The 21,169-nt window shown below is 33.2% G+C and overlaps 1 protein-coding gene across 2 annotated transcripts in view; it reads right to left on the bottom strand.

Moving 5' to 3' along the window:
• Window positions 1-21,169, bottom strand: part of ZPLD1 (zona pellucida like domain containing 1) — a 104,088-nt gene that overhangs the window by 69,903 nt on the left and 13,016 nt on the right. The window contains exons 1-2 of one of the 2 annotated variants that reach the window (XM_074233528.1): window positions 11,385-11,785; window positions 2,755-2,868 (exon numbers count right to left, since the gene is read on the bottom strand). In XM_074233528.1, the coding sequence (XP_074089629.1) occupies window positions 2,755-2,860 (106 nt within the window). In that variant the 5' untranslated portion in view covers window positions 2,861-2,868; window positions 11,385-11,785. Of the gene's footprint in view, window positions 1-2,754; window positions 2,869-11,384; window positions 11,786-21,169 lie in introns of those variants that run through there. The other variant, XM_074233520.1, reaches the window with a different exon arrangement.

Below are 21,169 nucleotides of genomic sequence, written 5' to 3'. Positions count from 1 at the left end.
ACATGAGAAGACCTCTATAAACTGAAGCAAAGAGAAATGAGCAGAATCACAACAATGCACATAGTAACAAAAATATTATAAAGATAATCAATTTCAAAAGGCTTAGTAACTCTGATCAACAGAATGACCCCCCCCACAACAATTTCACAAACTCCCTCTGTTATAGAGCCCTGAGGTAGGAGCTGAGCACAAGATTACCTAACTCCAAGGTCAATCTTCTGTCTATTTTATAGTATCTATAGTATCTTTTTTTTTTTACTCTCTGTCTAATATTATCAGAAGATGTGTTTTTAAAATTCTAGGGCAGCTTATTTCTATCACTGAACATCAAAAAAGGCAATTGACAGAACAATCTTAAGGAAAATATAATAAGAAAGATACAGCTTGGGGGGGGATGAAGAGAAGGGAATAGGAGGAAGAGAAATAGAAGGGTCTAATTCATTCCTAAAACAAATAATTCTTGTTTTTCATTTGAAGGAATTTCCCATGTCACTCTTCCTATCTATTTGCATGGATACTCAAGAGTTAACTATCTTATCAAATGCAGGTGGGTAAAATGGAATCTATTTGATTTGAAAATGAATTAGACATGGTGGTTCACTGGTCCAAGGATAAATGCCATGAAAATTAAAGAAAATAGTTCTAATGTCATAAAACAGAACAGGTCACTGATAGGGCAAAATGATTACTATCATCATTATTAATTTTACTTTGCATTTAGATAGCCCCTTTCCTCTAAAAAATTCATTATTATTCCACGTTATTACTTATGGATCTCCTTAGCCATTGGAATTCCTGAGACACTTAATTCTCACGTAGAAGAGATGTGCAGAGTTAGAAGGGGATTGAGTAATTAATTTTTAAGCTTAAATTAAGCTTTATTTCTTCAAGTAATCTCCAAAAATGACTAACCTTTAAAATAATACCAGTTTTTAAAAGTCCTTTTGTGAGTGGGTACTGACACTGATTTTAAAACCAGAAATACAATTTCTCCAATACTGAACTTATTATTATAGAAAATAACACCGAGCAAATATTATCATTATTGTATACATATAAGATATTGGCAAACATAGTAACTTTTTCATAAAGTCCTTTGCCTAAGACTATGGTGAAATTGGTTGGTATAATGAAAATATAGAAATAACAGCGAAATAAATCTGTCATCCTATCATATAATTCACGAATCCACAAGAGACTGCAGCAACCTGATTCCCTGTACCCTTTTCTCCCCAACCATAGTTGCCCTTGGGGTAAGTTAGTAATCCAACATAAATTCTGAACCCGATGCCTGCTTGCTTCTGTCAGATACACCATTACTCTGAGATGAATGGGTCAGTCTTCTGAAGACTGGCAAATAGAATGACTGCAAGTTATAGAGAATATAGCAACCAATAAAATAATAATGAGAGCTTACATTTATATAGTACTTTAAGGTTTACTTGCTCCTTTGCTCAACAAAAATCATGATGTTATTGAAAGAGCAATTGAGTATGGGTTACTTTGTAAGTGTGTGATCCTGGACAAGTTACTTAAACTCTCTCTGTCTCAGTTTCCTTATCTGTAAAATAGATGGGTTGAACTCCATGGCCTCCAGGGTCCCTTCTAGCTCTAAATCAATGATACTGTCAAACAAAACTATGAGGTAAATTTTAGATCTAGAAGGGGCCTTAGAAGTCAAAGGTCATGTAGTCTAGACTCCAGTCTCCAAATATCTGGTCCAGTGACCTTTACACTATATGATAGCCTTTACAAATTTGTGAAAGACACATAGATTTAAGCTTCCATATGACTTGGAATAACTCATAGTATTAATCTTCATCTCTAAATTAGAAGATAATGGAGGAATCTTGAAAGCTCAGGCAAACAAAACCCCTTCATCCCTAGAGGCCTCTGCAAAGTCCCTAGCCTTGACATGATTTCTCTGTCTTCTAAACTCTGACAGTAACCATGACAACTAATCTAGGACCCATTATCTATCACTCTGACAAGATTTTCTTGAGACCAGAGAACTAAATTTCCAACACCATTTTTATTCCAAGTTTAATAGACCTTCTATTATGTCACACTGCCTGACTGTGACTATATCCCTCTTCATAGAGTACTTGAAATTGGAAATGAGGAGGAAGTGGGGTAAAGAAACATCTACACAAAATTAGAGAAGATGCTGAAGATTCTGGATGATATCAGAAGTCCTTTGAAGACTAAACAATTATGAAAATCATTTCCTGTAAATATTCTGACAAGTAACTTTCTTGAAATTCTTTCTGAATCTAAACAAATATAATCTAATGCTTACCAGGATCATTTGAGTTTCATTTCTTCCATACTGGACAATAAGTTATTACTATCTTCCCAGTGTGATTCTTTAATATATTTATTAATATGAAATAGCACCAGGGAAAGTCAAAATTAACCCATTAGAATAAAAAAGCATTAATTAAGCAAATGTTTGAATGAAATTAACATCTTCCAATTTTGCCACCCAGTGAATAATATTTTTTTTAAATCTGAGAGTAGTTATTATGATAATCTTAACTGTGATGAACACTTTGTATGTTAATGTGGATGCAAATTATAATGGAGAAGACATTTCTTTTATCATTATTAGTATCTACTTAATGCAAAGGCTTATCCCTCCATATCATCTCATATATATTTGAGTGTTTTACTATGCAAACCTGATCAGAATTTTCAAATAAGAATATTGATTTGTTTGTTTTTAAAAGTATAGGGTAAAGAGTTCAGACTTACCAGGAAATCTGCTGTGAAGGTTAGCATCACAGTTGTAGCCATTAAACTGTGCAGTCGCAGGAAGCACCTTAATTGTTAGCATTAATAGTAACCATGCTCGTTCCATTGCAAAGCCTAGAAAAAGGATCAGTATGTAAGCATGTGCCCACCAAAATTCACCTTGCTAGTAGCCAAACTGTTAAACTCTATTGTACTCAGTCCCAAAGGGCAGTCCCATAGGCCATACTTCTATCCTCAAAGTTAAATAGAAGGTGAAATGATCATCAGGATAATTCATGAAAAGGTTAAAAATTTGACTTGAATACTCAGATGATAACCTTAATATTTGGTTTCACTTTTCCAGGCAGCCCTAGCTAGGTATTTTCAGTAAAGAACTAAAGAAGGGATAATGGGTCATCTTAACAGCGAGAGGAAGATAGATAAGTTTTACTATCAATATGATGGCAATGAATTAGCTAGCAGTTTGGGGCAACATAGATTACCAGGGTACCTAATTATATAAATCTTAACCTCAGATTTACCTCCATGAATCAAATCACAGGGAGACTTAAACACAATTTATTTTAATTGTGGAGAGATTTTGATTCTGTTACTGCCATACACATGTTGGAAATGAAAACTTTCCTTAACAGAATCCTGAGATAATTAATATTTCCAGTTCCATATTCCGGTCCCATTATTTATTGGTTTTCAATAAAACATATTAGAAAATGGGGAAAAGTGAAGATGGTTGAAAATAGGACAATGAAGAGAAAACACCATGTGGAAAACCATTCCACTTTCTCTACTACTTGTTCTTTGGTGAATATGAAAAACTAATGCAGTTTTAAGAACAATAATACTAAAAGGAAAGTAATCTGAGATTAAAACAAACTAAAACATATCTGTGCTGTAGATTGAATAAATAAAATAATTACAGAAGCAGTTTAATCCTTTAACATGTTAGTGACAGTAGCTATGGGTGGTATTTCTGTAAGATAAGGAGCTACTAGAAGTTATTGGATGGAAAGGAGAAGTGACATTGTCATATCTGAGTTTCAGGAAAATCACTTTGAATGAAGTGGTGATTCGAGTAAGGAGAGACTTGTGGTGGCCAGAATCACCAATAGTCTCTTTCAGTCTTTCAGGCATGAAATGATGAGCACCTCAATTAGTGTGTTGGCAGTGTCAGAATAAAGAAGGGAGTATAAGTAAGAGATCTTACAAAGGCAAAATCAATGGTCCTTAACAATAAATTGAATATAGGAAGTGTGAGGATGAAAATTAGTTTGGTTCTGGATATGTTTAATTTAAGATGTCTAAAGGTCATCCAATTCAAAATGTCCAATGGGCAATTAGAAATTCTAGATGATAGCTCTGAAGAGAAGGTAGGGCAGGAGAGGAAAATTTGAGAATCATCAGTACAGAGAAACCTGACTTTAGAAAGATTCTCTGGGTATCTTAAAAACATAGGCCTGGTGCTACCACTTTCACAAGTGATTCCCTCCATCTTGAAATTAAAAATAATAATAATAATAATAATAATAACTTATATATAACACTTTCCATGTGCTTAGCTATGTTAAGTTCTTAATAGCATTGTTTCATTTGATAGACACAAGCTTGAAAGGTAGATGCTATTATTACCCCCTTTTACAGATGAAGAAACTGAGGCAAACAGAAGTTAAGTGACTTGCCAGGATCACACAGCTAGAAAGCGTCTGAGGCTGGATTTGAACTCAGGTCTATTTGACTTCAAGTCCAGTTCTCTCTCCTCTGGACTAGGTATATTTATTTATATATTTAAATTTTACTTATTTGTTTACATATTAAATCCTCCCAGAAGAATACACACTCCCTGAGGGATAGTCTTTTTAATTTTTATTTTTGTATTCCCAGGACTTTGTCTATATTTGACCCTTGTTTGTTGAATTAAATTGAAATTAAATCTATTGTGGCTCTGCCTACATAGCAAATAAAGTAGAAATTGTAAAGAGCTGAATCAGATAATCCAGACTTCAAAGCATTTTGTTTTGTTTTGTTTTATTTTGTTTTGTTTTGCATCCCGAATTATTTTGAAGAATTTGGGTATTATAGCTCTCCTAAAAAGACTTAAATTTTTAGCTGACCAATCAAGTATTTAATATTAGGAAGGAAATAAAAATTGCATTTCAATCAATATGACAGAATACAGAGTTTATGGAGAAGAAAGTCACTTTGGAGAGGATGTGGGGAAAGAGAGTATGTGTTTACTTTCAAAAACAGATGAAAAAGAATATTAATTCAACCACTGGTTCCTTCCAAAGCTAAAATCCTTCCTACAGTAATTTTTGGGTCAATAGCTATATATCAATTTAACTGAATTCCATTAAGATCAAAATGACCACACTGGACATCATTTCTAGAGATCTCCTGGTCAACACCTCAAAATCCATACTAGTCTATGTGCCATTTAACTGCCTAAAGGATATTAAATAGAATCCCAAAGTAAATTCTCTAAATCACCATGACCTCTGTAGGACTATTAATACAAGTACTGGTCCCTGAAAGTTGGCAGACCCCCGAAAAGAAAGCTTGGCTCTGAGTATTAGCATAAATCATGCTTCCCTTGTCCCCAGCAAGGGGGAGGTTATATTTAACTCTAGGAAACTATGCCCTAGATTGGGAGTCATATGAATCATATAAAATAGAATAACTTTATTACTTCAGATTATATCATAAATTTTGGGGGGATATTGTTTTATAATTCATTACATAAAGCATGAACTCTCGTCAAATAATTACCTTTTGCCTGAAAGGAGATGACTAGAACATGACATGAGGTAGTAGGGGAATACAACTCCAATTACATAGTATTGAAACCTACCCAGGAGCTAATTAGTATTGAAGAGCAAATTGAAAGGTAAATATCAAAGTCTTGTGGTTCAAGTCAAATCTACTAGGAATGCACAACCACCTTGTAATTCCAGGAGACCCTAGTGAAAAGGAATAGAGATAATTATGGTCTATCATATGTCACATGTCACAAATAAGGAATCTGAGGTTGAATCACTTCACAGAGATTAAGAGACTCATCCATGACCATAAAAGTCAATTTCTCAGGCATGATTTGAACCCTAGGTCCAGAAGTCTTTCCAATATATTACATTGATGTTGAAAATAGCTGCTATAAGCATGAGGTTCAAATATACTATCTCTAGACCATGGACAATTAAATGCATTTATTATTTTTAAGATGATAATAATGATTCTATACCTTCCACAATGTGGAAATGAGATAAAAATGAATTAAAAAAAAACATGTACATGTATACCCAAATGGTTCTGGCCTCATTCCCACAATTGGCACTTACGAATATAAGAAAAAAATTCCTTTAAGTTGTTGACTGTCAAATGTTCAAACAAATAATTTGTGGCAAGCCCCCAAATTGACTTAGATCATGAATATTAAAGATCACTTGATTTTATATAATGAGAAAAGGTCTAGATCTGATAACTTTTACAATTGTAGGTAGGAGGAGGTTCTTAATCAAATGAAAGATAAAAGTGATCACAAAAGATGAAATAAGTCGTTTCTATAGCATGAAATTGCAAAGTTTGTACATGAAAAATATCAATGCAACTTGGGTAAGATGAGAAGCTGCCAAATGGATTTTTTTGACATCAAATATCTTTGATAAGGTTTTTATTTTCAAGGTATATAGGGGATTAATGCAAATAAATAAAGCCAAGAAGTATTACTTAATGGATAAAAGATCAGAGGATATGACATAAGAGTTCCCAAAAGAAGAATAGCATACTATCAAAAACTTTATGACATTTGGTCCAATCATTAATAACAAGAGAAATACAAGTCAAAATAAGTTTGAAGACTGATATCACTAAGAATCTAACACAAATGGACAACAATAACAAATAGCTTGGTACTGATGCAGAAAGTCTCCTGACAAAAGTACAGTGTACAACTCTGGCTTGCCTTCAGAGAGTAGGAAAAATCAACTAGCTCACTAATTCCATTGGGTTTTTTTAAAAAACTGGACTATTACTGTTTGAAGAAGCAGCATTGTTTCCAATAGGCTGTCTAGACTGAATCTCAGTATTTGTTATTTATATGTCTCATTTGGACAGTAACATGCCATAAAGGAGGGGGTAGGGAAAATATAGACACTTCATGAAAAACACCTGTTATTATAAAGAAAGACATTCTTTAATATAGCAAGTGTCCTTGTATCCTGCAACAAAGAATAAAACACACAATGAACTTTCAGAATCATTTCTCAGATGGAGAAGGAAATATATTCAACCATCAAGACGACAGCCTACTAAGTTTTATGACTCTAAAGATGCTGACGTATACCATAAGGAAATATAAATGCTAAAGGCTATTCCTAAGAGAAAAACCTACTGCAATTTCTACTGACAGAAAGTGAGTGCTCATTTGTTTTCCTTTGCCCTCCCTTCTCATTTGTCTTTCCATGGAGGGTTTCCCCTCGTAATCTTCAATGTTCCAATGATTTACAATGTTGGATTTAAAGCATCTTTTCTAGTAGTTCAGGGTTTTGCAGAAATCTGACAATTTGTCCCCAAATCAATTTAAAAGCTCATCTCTAACATTTTACCAATCTAAGGACCAAATGGTTTTTTTTTAATTGGAGGAAGGGGACCAAATGTCAACATTGTCTTCTTTTGAAGTTGACTTGTAATATAGAGGGGGAAAGTCTTCATACCTCAATTTGGTGTAATTTAAATATAAATAATAACTGTTACTCTAATTTTATAAATGTGAGATAATATTACAAGAAATAAATGCAACTAAGAGGCAGTAGGATGCAGTGGAAAGAGAGCCATTCTGTCCAACCTCTGACACACACTAAATACCCAGGAAAAAATTTCTTATTCTCTCACCAGCCAAGGCAATTCTCAAAGATTGATAGTTGCTGAGAAAGTGTTGGTCTGCATTGGTAGAGAGATTCTTACTAGGGATATACATCAATGAATGCACATAAATCTAGATTTAAAAAAATATGAAAATAACTTTGTTAATTTAATTGGGAGCTTGTAGGGAGGCATAGCATGCTTAATTGATGAAAATCCCTTGTGGAATAGGTTAGAAAAAATGTTTTTGAGAAGATAGGATGATGTCTAATAGGAGAATTCTGCTCCCCAACTGAAGCAGCAAAGTGGCGCAATGGATAGAGCAATGGGTCTAGAGTTAGGATGATGTGATTTCAAATATAGATTCAGATACTCACTATATGATCCTGAGCAATACACTTAAGTTTCATCTGCCTCAGTTTCTTCATCTGTAAGTTGAAGATCATAATGGTACCTAATTCATGAGGTTGTTGTGAAAATCAAAAGAAATAATATCTGTAAAGGGTTTTGCACAGGGCTCTACACAGGTCAGGTCCTTCATCTCCCCCTTGTCTTTGTAGCCCCAGTACTTGGCAGTGATGAATGTCTACTTACTTTCTTCATCAATTCTGCAATAATTTGCATGTGCTCTGCCTAGTAAATGTAAAAGGTGTGGTCATTCCTTTGAAGTCCTTTCCTTTTTCTACTATTTACTCTTTTAGTGCTATTCATTCCCATCTCCATGATTAGTTCATGCTGGATTCTTTGTCTGAAAGGTACTTCCTATCAACAACTTTCCCTCATTATCATGTGAAGCCTACCCTGATCCCCAAAGCTTGAATTGATCTCTCCCTCCTGAAACTTCTCATTGAACTATAAATCTGCACTTATTGTCTGCCTTTTATTCCTGAAACTTCTTATGTGCCTTAAGTCTCATTGCTCTGTAAGGTCAAAGACAGTGACTATGAGTTCATCTTGTTATAGTAGGCACTTAATATATGTTAGTTGAACTTATCTTGAATCATATTTTGACAACCTCTTGCCCAAGATCCATTTAAAAATAAAAAGTTTCTTGATGTCTTTTGTTTTTACATCAGAGGGATTTATAGATATTAAACCCTTCTTTTTATCAAAGAAAAATAATTGAGCAAAACCAACTAATACAATGAATACACGTGACTATATTTGTTAGATACTACACCCACAGATGTCTCCTCCAAAAGCCTCATGGAAACAGAGCATTAGAACTAAAATGAACTTTAGAAGCCATTTAATTCAACCCCCTCCATATAGGGATGAGGAAACTGAGGTTCAAAAACAGACTGACTTATCTAACTTTAAATCTATACTTTTTCCACTGTTCACACTGCTTTATATATCATTACTTTTGTCCCTGGTTCAAGATGGGTCATAATTATGCCTTTGTATCATTTAAATCTTTGTGTATAGTATTATTGCATTCATATAACTCAGTTCAGGCAAATCTCTCTTAATAAATACTAACTTAATTTTCAATTCCTTGATTCCATAAAAAATAATGTTAAGTCTCATATATAGGGAACCTTTTTTTTTCCTGCCTTTGAACAAACTAGGGCAGTCAGGTGGCACAGTGAAAAGACTACTGGGTTTGAAATCAGGAATACTCAACTTCCTGAGTTTACATCTGGCCCCAGACACTTACTAGCTATGTGACTCTGAGCAAGTCACTTAACCCTGTTTATCTCAGTTACTCATCTGGAAAATGAGGTGGAGAAGGAAATGGCAAACCATTCCAGTATCTTTGCTAAGAAAATACCAAATAGGATGGCATGATCAAAACAATTGAGTTAAAAAATATGAGAAGTTTTGTGAATTTCTTTTTTTTTTAATTTTTTATTTATTTAAGGCAATGTGGTTAAGTGACTTGCCCAAGATCATACAGTTAGGCAATTATTAAGTGTCTGAGGTCAGATTTGAATTCAGGTCTTCCTGATTCCATGGCCAGTGTTCTATCTACTGCACCACCTAACTGTCCCTGTGTTGTGAACTTCTAAAGTAATTCCGATTATTTTCCAGGAAAGTTATACCAATTCACATCTCCCTTGTTAATGAATTAATGTGACTATCATCCCACTGTCCCTTTAATATTGATGTTTCCATTTTCTGTCATCTTTATCATTTTGATGGTTGTAAGATGAAATCCCAAGATTATTTTAATTTGTGTGCAATGTGGTATTGTGATTTGCAACCTTTATTCATATGGTTATTTTTAATTTTAATTCTTCAGTTGAGAATTTTTGTCTATATTATTGGACTATTTGAAGAAGGGATCATTCAGTCACAAATTATTGTCATATATTATATTGACTATATGACTTTTGTGGGAGATATTTAATGAAATGATTTTTCCCTTTTTTTATTCTTGCTGAATTGATTTTCTCCATGCAAAACCATTTTAATTTTATGAAATCAAAATTGTCTAATTTTTCTTGTTATCTCCTTTATCCTTTATTAGGTTAAGAAGTGTCCCTTTGAACATAATTATAAAAGGGAGCTATTTCTAATCTATAAATTTCATATAATTGTAACATTTTTATTTAGTTCATATATCTATTTGGAATTTTTGTTATATTACTCTTAATATTCTAAAATCACTTTCCTACAGTATTTCATTATGAGAAAGCATTCAAATGGTGTAATGAATGTAAAGCATTTTGAAAGCTTTAAAATGCTATAGAAATTTAGGAATAGGCTAATTTAGATTGAGAGCTCCTTTAAGGCAAAGACTATTTTTTTTACCTTTTTTTGGCATTTCAAGTGCTTAGCATAGTAGCTGTTACATAGTAGGTGATTAAGAAATATTTATGGATTATCTGACTGATAGAAATGTCTCTAACCATCAGAACCATCATCATCATAATCATCTCGTTCTCATCTTTGTCAATGTTCAGATAGAAACAGTCCCGGGATATGCCATCATATCCTATTAGTCTTTTATAGTTAACAGTTTGAAGAATATTGCACAACTAGGCAAAAATGTTTCTTTGTAATTGAATAAAAATATTGTGATATAAGCTCATTTTCTATAGGTTCACTGACAACGTCTTCAAAACAACTCTAGGAGCAAACAGGATTGAGATGATATGAATTTTATTCTCATTCCATGTGGTTTTGGTTTCTTCCTGCCATATCTTTAAATTTTGAAAACATTTCATTTCATGTAACTTATGAGTTATTATTGTTAACATAATATTAATGTCAATAATAGGGTCTCATTAAAATTCACTATTAGAAACATAAAATTTTGAAGTCAGTCTAGCAAAGTACCTTCAATATTTATGCAGTATTTACAAAATAATCACTTACAAAATATAAAATACTATACTTTGTATAGTATTTACAAAATATCCCATTAAAGAAATAAAGAGCTTAGATAGCTAAAGGAATATTCAGTTCTTTTATTTAGGTCATGCCAATATAATAAAAATGACATCAATACCACAGTTTATTTAGTTCTATATCAATCAAACTACAAAAGGATAATTTTTCAGAACTATAAGAAACAATAACAAAATTCATTTGGAGAAACAAAACTGTGGAATAGCAAAGGAAACAGCAGGGAGAAAAGATAAGAATAACAAGAGAATAATACTTCCAAAACTCAAGTAATGGTCTTCAAAACCACTTAATATTGTTTAAAAATTAGAAAGGTGAATCAATGAAACAGACCAGGTAAAAAAAGAATTAGAAATAAATGAACTTAATCACTCAGAGTTCAGTAAACCCCAAAACAAGTCAAGCATGGTAATAATGCCCACCTGTAGTCCTTAACCTTATTAAGGAGAGCTCTAAGCTAGTAGATGCCTTGAGTTCAAGAGTTCTGAGTTGTAGTGGTGCTTGATCTGGTGAGACCGCAGATAGATAGGAACACCCAGTTTTGAAAAGAAAGGGCAAATCTTAGCTTCAATGCTGATGAACAATAGTATTGAGCCTATAAATTGCTGCTACATTTCCAGCCTGCATGAGAGAGGAAGAGTCAGTCTCAAAAATAAAAATACAATAAAAATGAGTTTAGTATTTTTAAAAATGCATAAATTGCTTTGATGTGAGAAGTCACCTTCTTTCTCTTACTTTGCAGAGGTTGAGGTCCACTGATGTGGGATCATTACATGTTATGTTGGATTTTTTTTCTCTTCCTCCTTTTTAAAACATTATTTTGTTAAAGAGGTTACTCTCCAAGAGGGGAAAAGAAAAGGGCTATGGGGAAAATCTAGGAAATGTAAAAACAAATTGCATAAATAAAATCTATTTAAACTAAAGTAATGCCCCTATAAAATAGGAACCAATATTACTCATTATATCAAGAAACTGAGCCACGAGTACCATACATAGTAAGATCACAAAATAAAGGATAGATTCTAGCATTTATAAAGGCAGTTCTTAACATGACAACACTTGGGTTGCATTACAATAAAAACCCTTATTGAAAATAGAATCACAGAGAAAAGGAGCAGATAGGATTTCATTGGAATAGGGAACTCCTATGTGAGCAAACTCCCTCTGCAAATTGGCATCTCCCCTGCAACTCATAGTCTTAAATTGCAGAGATTAAGAGATTTACCTAGGGTCATGCTGCTTTATGTTTCAGCCTCAGGAATTAAACCCAGGTCTTCCTAATTTCAAAGTGAGCCCTCTATCCATTATACCCCAGCACTTCCACTAACATTCTAAATAACATACATAAGAGTCATGTAAATATGAAATTTCAGTGCTGAAAGAGATCTTGGCTCTCTGGGGTCTCACCAGATTGAGTACTACCACAGTTTAGAGATCATTTAGACAAACTTCATGTCTTTAAATCTTCAGAGAAATGAAAAAACCTGTCCAAAATCATATAATTGGGAAGCATCAAACTGGGACTTGGACCAGAATTTCCTATTTCCATATCAATTGTGCTTCCCACTGAACCACATTTCCTCCTGTATATTGATACAAAAATAAACAACTCTTCATTACTTGTTCTTAAGAATTTTTTTTTTCAAAATAATGCCTTAGGTGTGGCTATATATCAGTCTAGCTGGCAGGGGAAAAGCAAAATTAAATCAACTGTGTGTCTTTTGTCCTCCAGGATACCAAATAATCAGTTTCACTGTTTTGTGCCTTAGAACACAATAAATTGTGTGACATTCATCAACAGCAAAAGTAGATATGTCAAAGACCTACATGAACCAGAACTTTACAATGAAGAGAAACCAGGTGGATTATGACCCTCCAGGTTGTTATCAACAAAAAGGAATTTAAACCAAAAAACCTTCACTTTTATTTGTTTCTGGTCCATGCCTCCTTATTGACTGTATATCTGAGTCCAGAGTCCATTTTCTTCAAGTTGTAGATTGACAGCCAGAAAATAATACAACCCTTAGGTTAAAAGTGCATCAATATCTTTTCAAACTTTAAGGTTAACTTAATTTTGAAATATCCTGTTGTCTATTGTTCTATCAAATAGACTTAGATGATTAACAGACAGATGGATCCATAAACTAATCATGATAAGATCAAATGAAAGGCAATATGCTGATTCAAAACCTACAATACAATCACATTCCAATACTAATAATAGATCATTATAGAAGACTTTATGTTTCCAAAACTTTTATATATATTATTATCTCATTTTTTTCAGTTCTGGTGGGGAAAGCCCTGCATTTGGTGTTAGAGAACCTTCTTTTGCATCCCAGCCCCATAATGAACTGTATGAATTAATGTAGCATCATTAACATCATCATTATCATTATCTTTTTGTTGTTAATAATAAATCTAGAGTTTGCAAAATAGTTTACCTCATTTTAGTTCTTCTGGACCTTAATTACTTCATCTTGTTAAATGAGAAGAATGAATTAAATGAGCACAAAGGTGTACTCTACTCTCCTATAGAGAATGGCTGAGTGAAGACTTTTGTAGAAATGTAAAAATAAACAAAGAATGACAATGATTATGAAAGTTTTCTCCAAGTTTGCAAATTAAAGCAACTAAGATTTTACTCCATCTTCAGCACATGGACAAAGATAATAATAGAAACACTCAGTGTTGAAAAAACTATGAAAAAGATAATCATATTAATATGCTGTTAGTGGAGTTTTGAAATGGTCAGAGCATTGTGGAAAACAACCTGCAATTTTACAAGAAAAGTCTTTATTGTGTTCCTATCCTATTCCCCAAAGGTCACTTTGCCATTAGTGATCAAGATGTTAAAGATATAAAAGTTCCAAATATTTCAAATCATTCAAAAAAGATTGTGGCAGCAAAACAGAAAACAAAGTGCATACTCACTGATTAGGCATGTAGGTGGTACTTAGTAGATAGAATACTAACTTTGTTGTCAGGAAGAACTGAATTCAAATCCTGCTGCAAACACAGTGGCTGAGTCACCCTAGACCAGTCATTTAATTTCTCTGAGCCTCAATTTCATCATATGTAAAATGAGGGAGTTGATCTTTATGATTTACACAGTCTCCTCTAGCTCTAAATCTATGAATCTATGATTGACACATGGCTCAGTAAATTGAACCATACATTGTAGCATGTTACTAAAAAAAGTAAAGTACTGTAGAAAATGATAAATCTAAAGAATTTAGAGAAACATGGGAAGATTTGAATGAACTAATGCAAAATGAAATAAATTGAAACAAAAAACATACAAAATATATAATAATGTAAACTAAAAGAACAACAAAATAAAGCTGAACACTTGTAATTATGAACAATCTGTTCTCTGGAGAAACGATAATGAGTTAGGGATATATAGGAAGCCTCGTGTGTCAGGTAACAATCATTAAAGCTCTCTTTCATACAAAGGAAGAATCATTTAGAGGGAAAGTGGAAGGGAAGATAATTATATATCTGGAAGTGAATGGGATGAAAATATAAAAGGCATAAGTAAAATGTGAGAGAGAGAGATAAAGAAGACAGAGAAATAGAGACAGAAAGACAAAGAGAAAGAGACCAGAGACAGAAAAAAGTGATTAAGTTCTTATCTAAGGGATTCATTGTGCTTTTATTTATATTTCCTACTTGGAATTTTCTTTTGTTTCTCAAAAGCCTCTAAGGACTTCAGAAACAGTCATTAGGAAAGAAAAGAGTCTTTAACAATTGTTTATATTAATACATCACTTTTCTTTGACTCAAATCACTGAAATCTAGTTTTATTATCCTCCCATGGTTTTTTGTTTTTGTTTTTGTTTTTTTTGTTTTTTGGGGAAAAATCTTTTAGAGTATAATGTTAACCTCATCATCCCTGTGGAGGAAATAGTATAACTGCTAGATTATTTCCTGCATTTTGCAGATGGGGGAACTGAGGTAAAGAAAAGCTAAATGACTTTCCAAATTAATCAGTTGTATGTTATTAATGCACAAAATGGGTAATTGAAAGCAATTTCAGAAACAGTGAGCTCTGGCTACCTCTGACAACTATTTCCTTATAACAAAATTGTTTCCAAGTATCTCAAAGCTAGATCCACAGATGGGATAACTTGTAAAAGAAACAGTATACAGACTAGTCAACTTTGTTTCAGAATAAAATAAGAATTCTTCAAGTTCAATATTTACTTATGTTCTGGTTTCTCTTCTGATTACAGTAACCCCTATCTAATCAATCATGGAATCACAGTCACTGCCAAAGTCATACATGACATGAAAGTTTTTCCACCTTCTCAAAAGCTATTCCAGGAAGAGTATAAGCTCTGGTGGGTCCTACCAATTGATAACAGATTGATAAACATCGATGATGTTTTGTCCTTCAATTTTGAAAAAGATTATGACATCAGGGAGGTGATGTCATAACAAACACGTGAAATGGATTTGAGCGAGGGGATGCTGTGCCAAGTCACCAGTCTTACTTTCTCCTCCAGAGACATCTGAGTCCAGTAGCCAGATATAAATCAGGATGACTGGAGATGGCCCTGAATGTGAGGCAATCAGGGTTAAGTGATTTGCTCAAGGTCACACAGCTAGTAAGAGTCAAGTGTCTGAGGTCAGATTCAAACTCCCATCCTTCTGACCTCCAAGGCCAGTGCTCTATCCACTGCACCACTACCATCAGATCAGTCCACTTTTATAGAAGCCCGTCACCAGAAATTTGATCACCAGGACATTGGACTTAAGGGCCAGGAAGACCTGGGTTTGAATCCTGTCTCAGTGATTAGTTGCATGACCTTAGGCAAAGCCACTCTGCCAACAGGCAACTCCATTTCCTTACCTATAACATGAGGGATTTGGCTTTAAGTATCTCTAAGATGTTGACCAATTCTAAAATCTATGTACTATGAGTAGTTGAGATGTTCATGAGTGACATGTACTCAAACCAACAAAAACACAAGACATTTAAGTATTAAGGCAAAAATTCATAAAACTCAAGTCAAAGAGGCCCTATCTATCAATTAATCTGATGTTCTCTAAAGTGGATTGCATATACCCTAGGGGATGTGCAAGGTAATCCATTAAGATACACAAAAGAAATTTAGAACTGAGCAACAACTGTTTGAATACATTTGCAACTGCTATGTACTTATCCATTCTCATAGCCACAATCTCAGTTCAAACCTTGTACCCCACCCAACCTCATTAAAAAGTCACATTTTGGAAGTATATGAAGATGACTATACAAAAGATGGATTTCAAAAAGATGAGATAAAATAATAGAAATATAATGTAAATATAAAATATAATACATGTATAAATAAAAAATACATAATATTTATATATTTTAAGATTTGCAAAGCATTTTACAAATATTAGTATTATACTGGACCCCACCCAACCCCATAAAAAGCCACATTTTGGAAGTATATGAAGATGACTATCACCAACAGGACTGCCTCTACTCCTTACTTCCCCACATTGGAAAAGCTTCACTCTGAGACCTGAGAAAGTTCCTCAGGCAGTACCTAAGATCTACACTACAGAGACCACAGGTTGCTATTAGTCCTGGTATCAGGGAAGAGAAAAATGTTAATAGATTTATAGATTTCAACAAAAATATTTATGTAATTAATTGGTGTGACCATGAGCAAATCTTTTCATCTTTGTCTCAATTTCCTCATCTATTAAAATAAAGATAAAAATAGTCCAATATCTCAATGGTTATAATTAGGATAATACCAATATTTTTAAAATGCTTTGCAAACCTTAAAAATATGTAAATATTATCTATTTTTATATTTATACATGTATTATATTTTATATTTACATATTATATTTCTATTATTTTATCTCATCTTTTTGAAATCTATCTTTGATATAGGTATCATAATGAATAGAATATTAATATAGGAATATGAAAGTATCATTTATAAAAATATTTTTACTATTATAAATAGTAGTGCATAGTTTAGAAAAAAAGTTTGGTATCTACTGATCTAGTTGGACCCCCTCATTTTAGAGAGGAAATAAAAGCCGAGAAAAATTGACTCCTCAAGAACAAACAACTAGATAGAACCAAGAGTAGAATACAGATATTCTGATTCCCTCTGTCCAGTGTATTTTCTACTTAAGCATACTGCCTAATTCAGTCAAAAATAGAGTTTCAATGGAATACTATGTTTAAGACACTGTGCTTGGTACCTTGGAATGGATAAAGATAAGTAAGGGACAATCCGCATTTTTTAGGAACCTAGAATGAAATAATATATCTATGTGTAGAAAATAAAATGAGAATATAAGTATAAAATGATCATTTAAGCCAGAAATAAGATGAGGCAGTAGAGGTGTAAAAAGTGACATATTCAAGATTTCTGTGGAAGTAAATAGTTGGATTATCCAGGTCATCTAACATTAAATTTGGTGTTGTTTTAGAGGCTATAAGGTAAACACCGAGTTCCAAGAAGGATGACATCACATGAAGGGCTGCAATGTTCTGGAAAGATTTCTTAGCATAGATAAGATCAATAGATGCTGAGGAGGTCAAGGGGTGTTACAAGTAGGACAGTGTCATAAGCAAAGATGTAAAGGAAAAATGAATAAGAAAGTGAATAAATTGTAGATTAGTTTGATTGGAGTGGAGGGTTTCATATAAGGAAAGATGGGGGGTAAGACAGTAAATGCAATGGCATGATGGTAAATGTTGAACAACCAGTTCTCTGAGTGGCTGTGGGATGTATAACACATTAAGTTGTATCTGCATTATTAATATTTTTTCAATTATTTTATTAAATCTAGACAATTAAAAAATAAAACAAGCCTGATTTATACAATTTTCCCATTTCTTATAAAACTCAAAATTTCATAATTAGCTCTCATGAAATTGATTAGAGCTAGCTCCAGCACACCATTAGATAAATGTTGAATAAAGAAGATTGGAAGCAGAGTGTTAAAGATTCTAAATATTATGATAAGGAATAAGCAATTTTGAAACAAAGGAGGGACATGATTAAAGAGATATTTTAGGAAGATTTATACTAATAAAGGCAAGAAAACAAAGAATGCTAGTGAGATTATCCAAGAGTGAGATGAAGGCCTGAACTGAGCTTGTGGCTGTGGGAATGGATAAGAATAAATAGATTTTCATGATATTGTGATGAAAGAATCAATAAAACTTGGAAAATGTTGGATTTATTTCAATTTTATTTTGGAGACTCAACATTTAATATAGTGACTGCAAATAATCAGCTTTTAATACACGCTTGTTCATTGATTGATGAAGGCCAAAATTATATCCAAGGTTTTCAGAACTAACTCAAATGGGAGAAGAGTGTGAACATAGTGTTGTATATTAAAATTAAGAAATGGAAAAGAGGATAAGTTCAATTTTAGAAATATTTAGTTTGAGCTGATAGAGGGATAACATTGGGAAAATCAAAAAGGCATATAGAAAAGTGATACCAGAACCAAGAAGAAAAATCACAGCTGGATATCTAGTTTTGCAATTTTGAGATTTTTCGACTTGCAGAAAGTTGAATTCTTAGAAGATGAGGCAATTTTAAGGAAAAGTCTGTAGAGAGAAAAGCAGAACTAAGAAAACAAAATACATAATCAACCAATTTATCAATAAGAATTAATTAAGCACCTATGTGTCAGGCACTGTCCTAGGCACTGGTGAAACAAATATTTAAAAAATTGAAATGAACCCCATTGTTGTGAGGTACACAAGGACTACCATGAAAAATCACCTGAACTCTGAATAATTATAAAGATCAGTCCTGAAGCTATATAAAATATATCTCATAGTCTTGTTAGAGAGAAAAGATAAAAATTTAGTGTGTATTGCCAGATGTATTTGCTCTGATGACTAATTATGCTTAACTTTTTCTTTGTTATAAGCAAGGGTTCAAAAGTGGGAAAAGGTTATAATGGGAAATTGTATTATAAAAAAGATACAAGGGGAAGGAAGGAAGGAAGGAAGGAAGGAAGGAAGGAAGGAAGGAAGGAAGGAAGGAAGGAAGGAAGGAAGAGATGGACAGTACAACATTAGGGTCTAAGGATAATAAAGTCTAAGTGCAAATATTCAAAAATTAATCTTTGGACTTCATACTACCTGTCTTTGATGTATATAATCTTAGCTTATTTTTGCCTGATCCATTTTAAGAGTTCCTTTATATCTTAAATTAAATGAATAAAAAAATACATGGAAGCAATAGGATGGTAATTAGAAAATATAGTAATGTTGACTGAAATCTATGCACATTTGAATGGAGACATAAGGAAGTTAGCAGAAAATGAGTTTGAAATAGCCAAAGAAAAAGTAGTTCTAATTTATAGTTGAAGTAATGTTTATTAGTCCCTTATCCTGGTATTGAGTCACCACTAATTACTAGGTTATAAACTCAATGGCACAGACATTACCATATTCTTCTTTGTAACCTACTCGATTTCAATCCTAATGCTTTACATAGAATAGACAATAACTAAATAGAAGTGGAATGATTTATCCACCCTCTCCTCTGCAATTCCTGTAAGGCCATTGGTATACATTTATAAGATGTGAGTGTGCCAGATGTGTATGTAATTTGGGTTTATAAAACAAAACCAATAGAATCAAACACAAGTCTTTTTCTCCATTTGCTCCATGCTCTAAATTAACTAATCTATATAATCACAAAACGGAACAAAAGCAGAATTAGAGGTTCCATTATCTACAAACTTAATGGTTTGGGGACTATTGGAGAAGTCACCTGGAATTGGGAATACCTGTTTTCAAATCCTGCAAGAGATATTTATCAAATTGTGACTCTGGGCAAGTTAATCATTCCATCTCAGCTCTCTCATCTGAAAATGGGGGAATCTCTGCTATATCTTTTTCACTTTAATCAATCATTTTCCCTCCCATTTCAATTTTCTATTCACAGAATCACACACACACACACACACACACACACACACACACACACACACACACACACACACATATATATCATCCACTTTTTGTTGTGTTTTTTTATTTGGTTGTCTTAGCAAATTTTTAATTCTAGCCTACTACCTCCTAGTAATGATAATGGACACTTTTATGGCACTTCAAATTTGCAAAGGGTTTTAACTACAATATCTGATTTGACCCCTGGGAGGCAGATACTGCAGGTATTATTTTCTCCATTTTATAGATAAAGAAACTGAGTTTGAGAGAGGTTAAGTGTGTAGCCCAAGATCACATAGTTAACAAGCATCACTGGTAGATCCAGTAGTTCTCTAGTACCTCTAGCCTCAAATTAAAACTCCCAGTTGTCATTTAAAATCCTACACAACCTAGAACCTACACAATCTTTCCAGTCTTTGAATACATTGTTCTCTATAAACGATCTACAGCCCCACTAAATTTTTGTTACTCACATATAACATTTTATCACCTTTGTGGCTTTATTCTGACCAGCTCCCATACCTGAAACATAGTCCGACCTTACCCCTTCTAATCCTTTTTAAACACAACTAAGCTCTATCTTTTTTGTGGACATTTTCCTGACTCCCCACTCTATTCCCAGCTGTTAGAACCTTTCCTTTCAAAATTTACCTTGTAATAGTTACATGTATGTGTGTGCTCACATCTATGTGTGTGTATGTGTGTGTGTGTGTGTATATATATATATATATATATATGTCTATGCTTATATGTGTATATAGACTCCTCTGATAAAATGGAAGCCACCCAAGGGCATTTTTATTCTTGTAGCACAAAAGCCCAGCATAGTTCCTATATATAGTAGGGGCTTAATAAATATTTATTGTTTAACATATAGATTGAGATGAGATTCAAACCTAAGAGACTTCTTGATGCCAGCTATTTGCTATTTCATAACTCTCCAAGCTGCTTCTATCTTCTGATGGCACATCTTTAGGAAAAACAAATTGACTGAGAAAAAAAGTCAAGTAATTTGTTCCAAAATCAAATAAAATTATTTTTCATTCACCCATAGCACTGTTATTCTAAGTGAGCATAGATAATGGAAGCTTGACAAATTCTTAATCTCCTAAGCTTTCTTTTTAAAAATAGGCATCCATTTGATGATAGAGAATATTCTTATCTTATGGCATAAATCTGTATTTGGAGCCAAATATAGGACTGGTTGGTCAACTTGATGCTATATCCAGTATATAAATTCTGCCAGTCAGTGGAAGAGAT

This window comes from Macrotis lagotis, chromosome 1 (assembly GCF_037893015.1).
Source record: "Macrotis lagotis isolate mMagLag1 chromosome 1, bilby.v1.9.chrom.fasta, whole genome shotgun sequence".
Taxonomy (NCBI): domain Eukaryota; kingdom Metazoa; phylum Chordata; class Mammalia; order Peramelemorphia; family Peramelidae; genus Macrotis; species Macrotis lagotis.
This window is presented reverse-complemented; position numbering and strand designations above follow the sequence as displayed.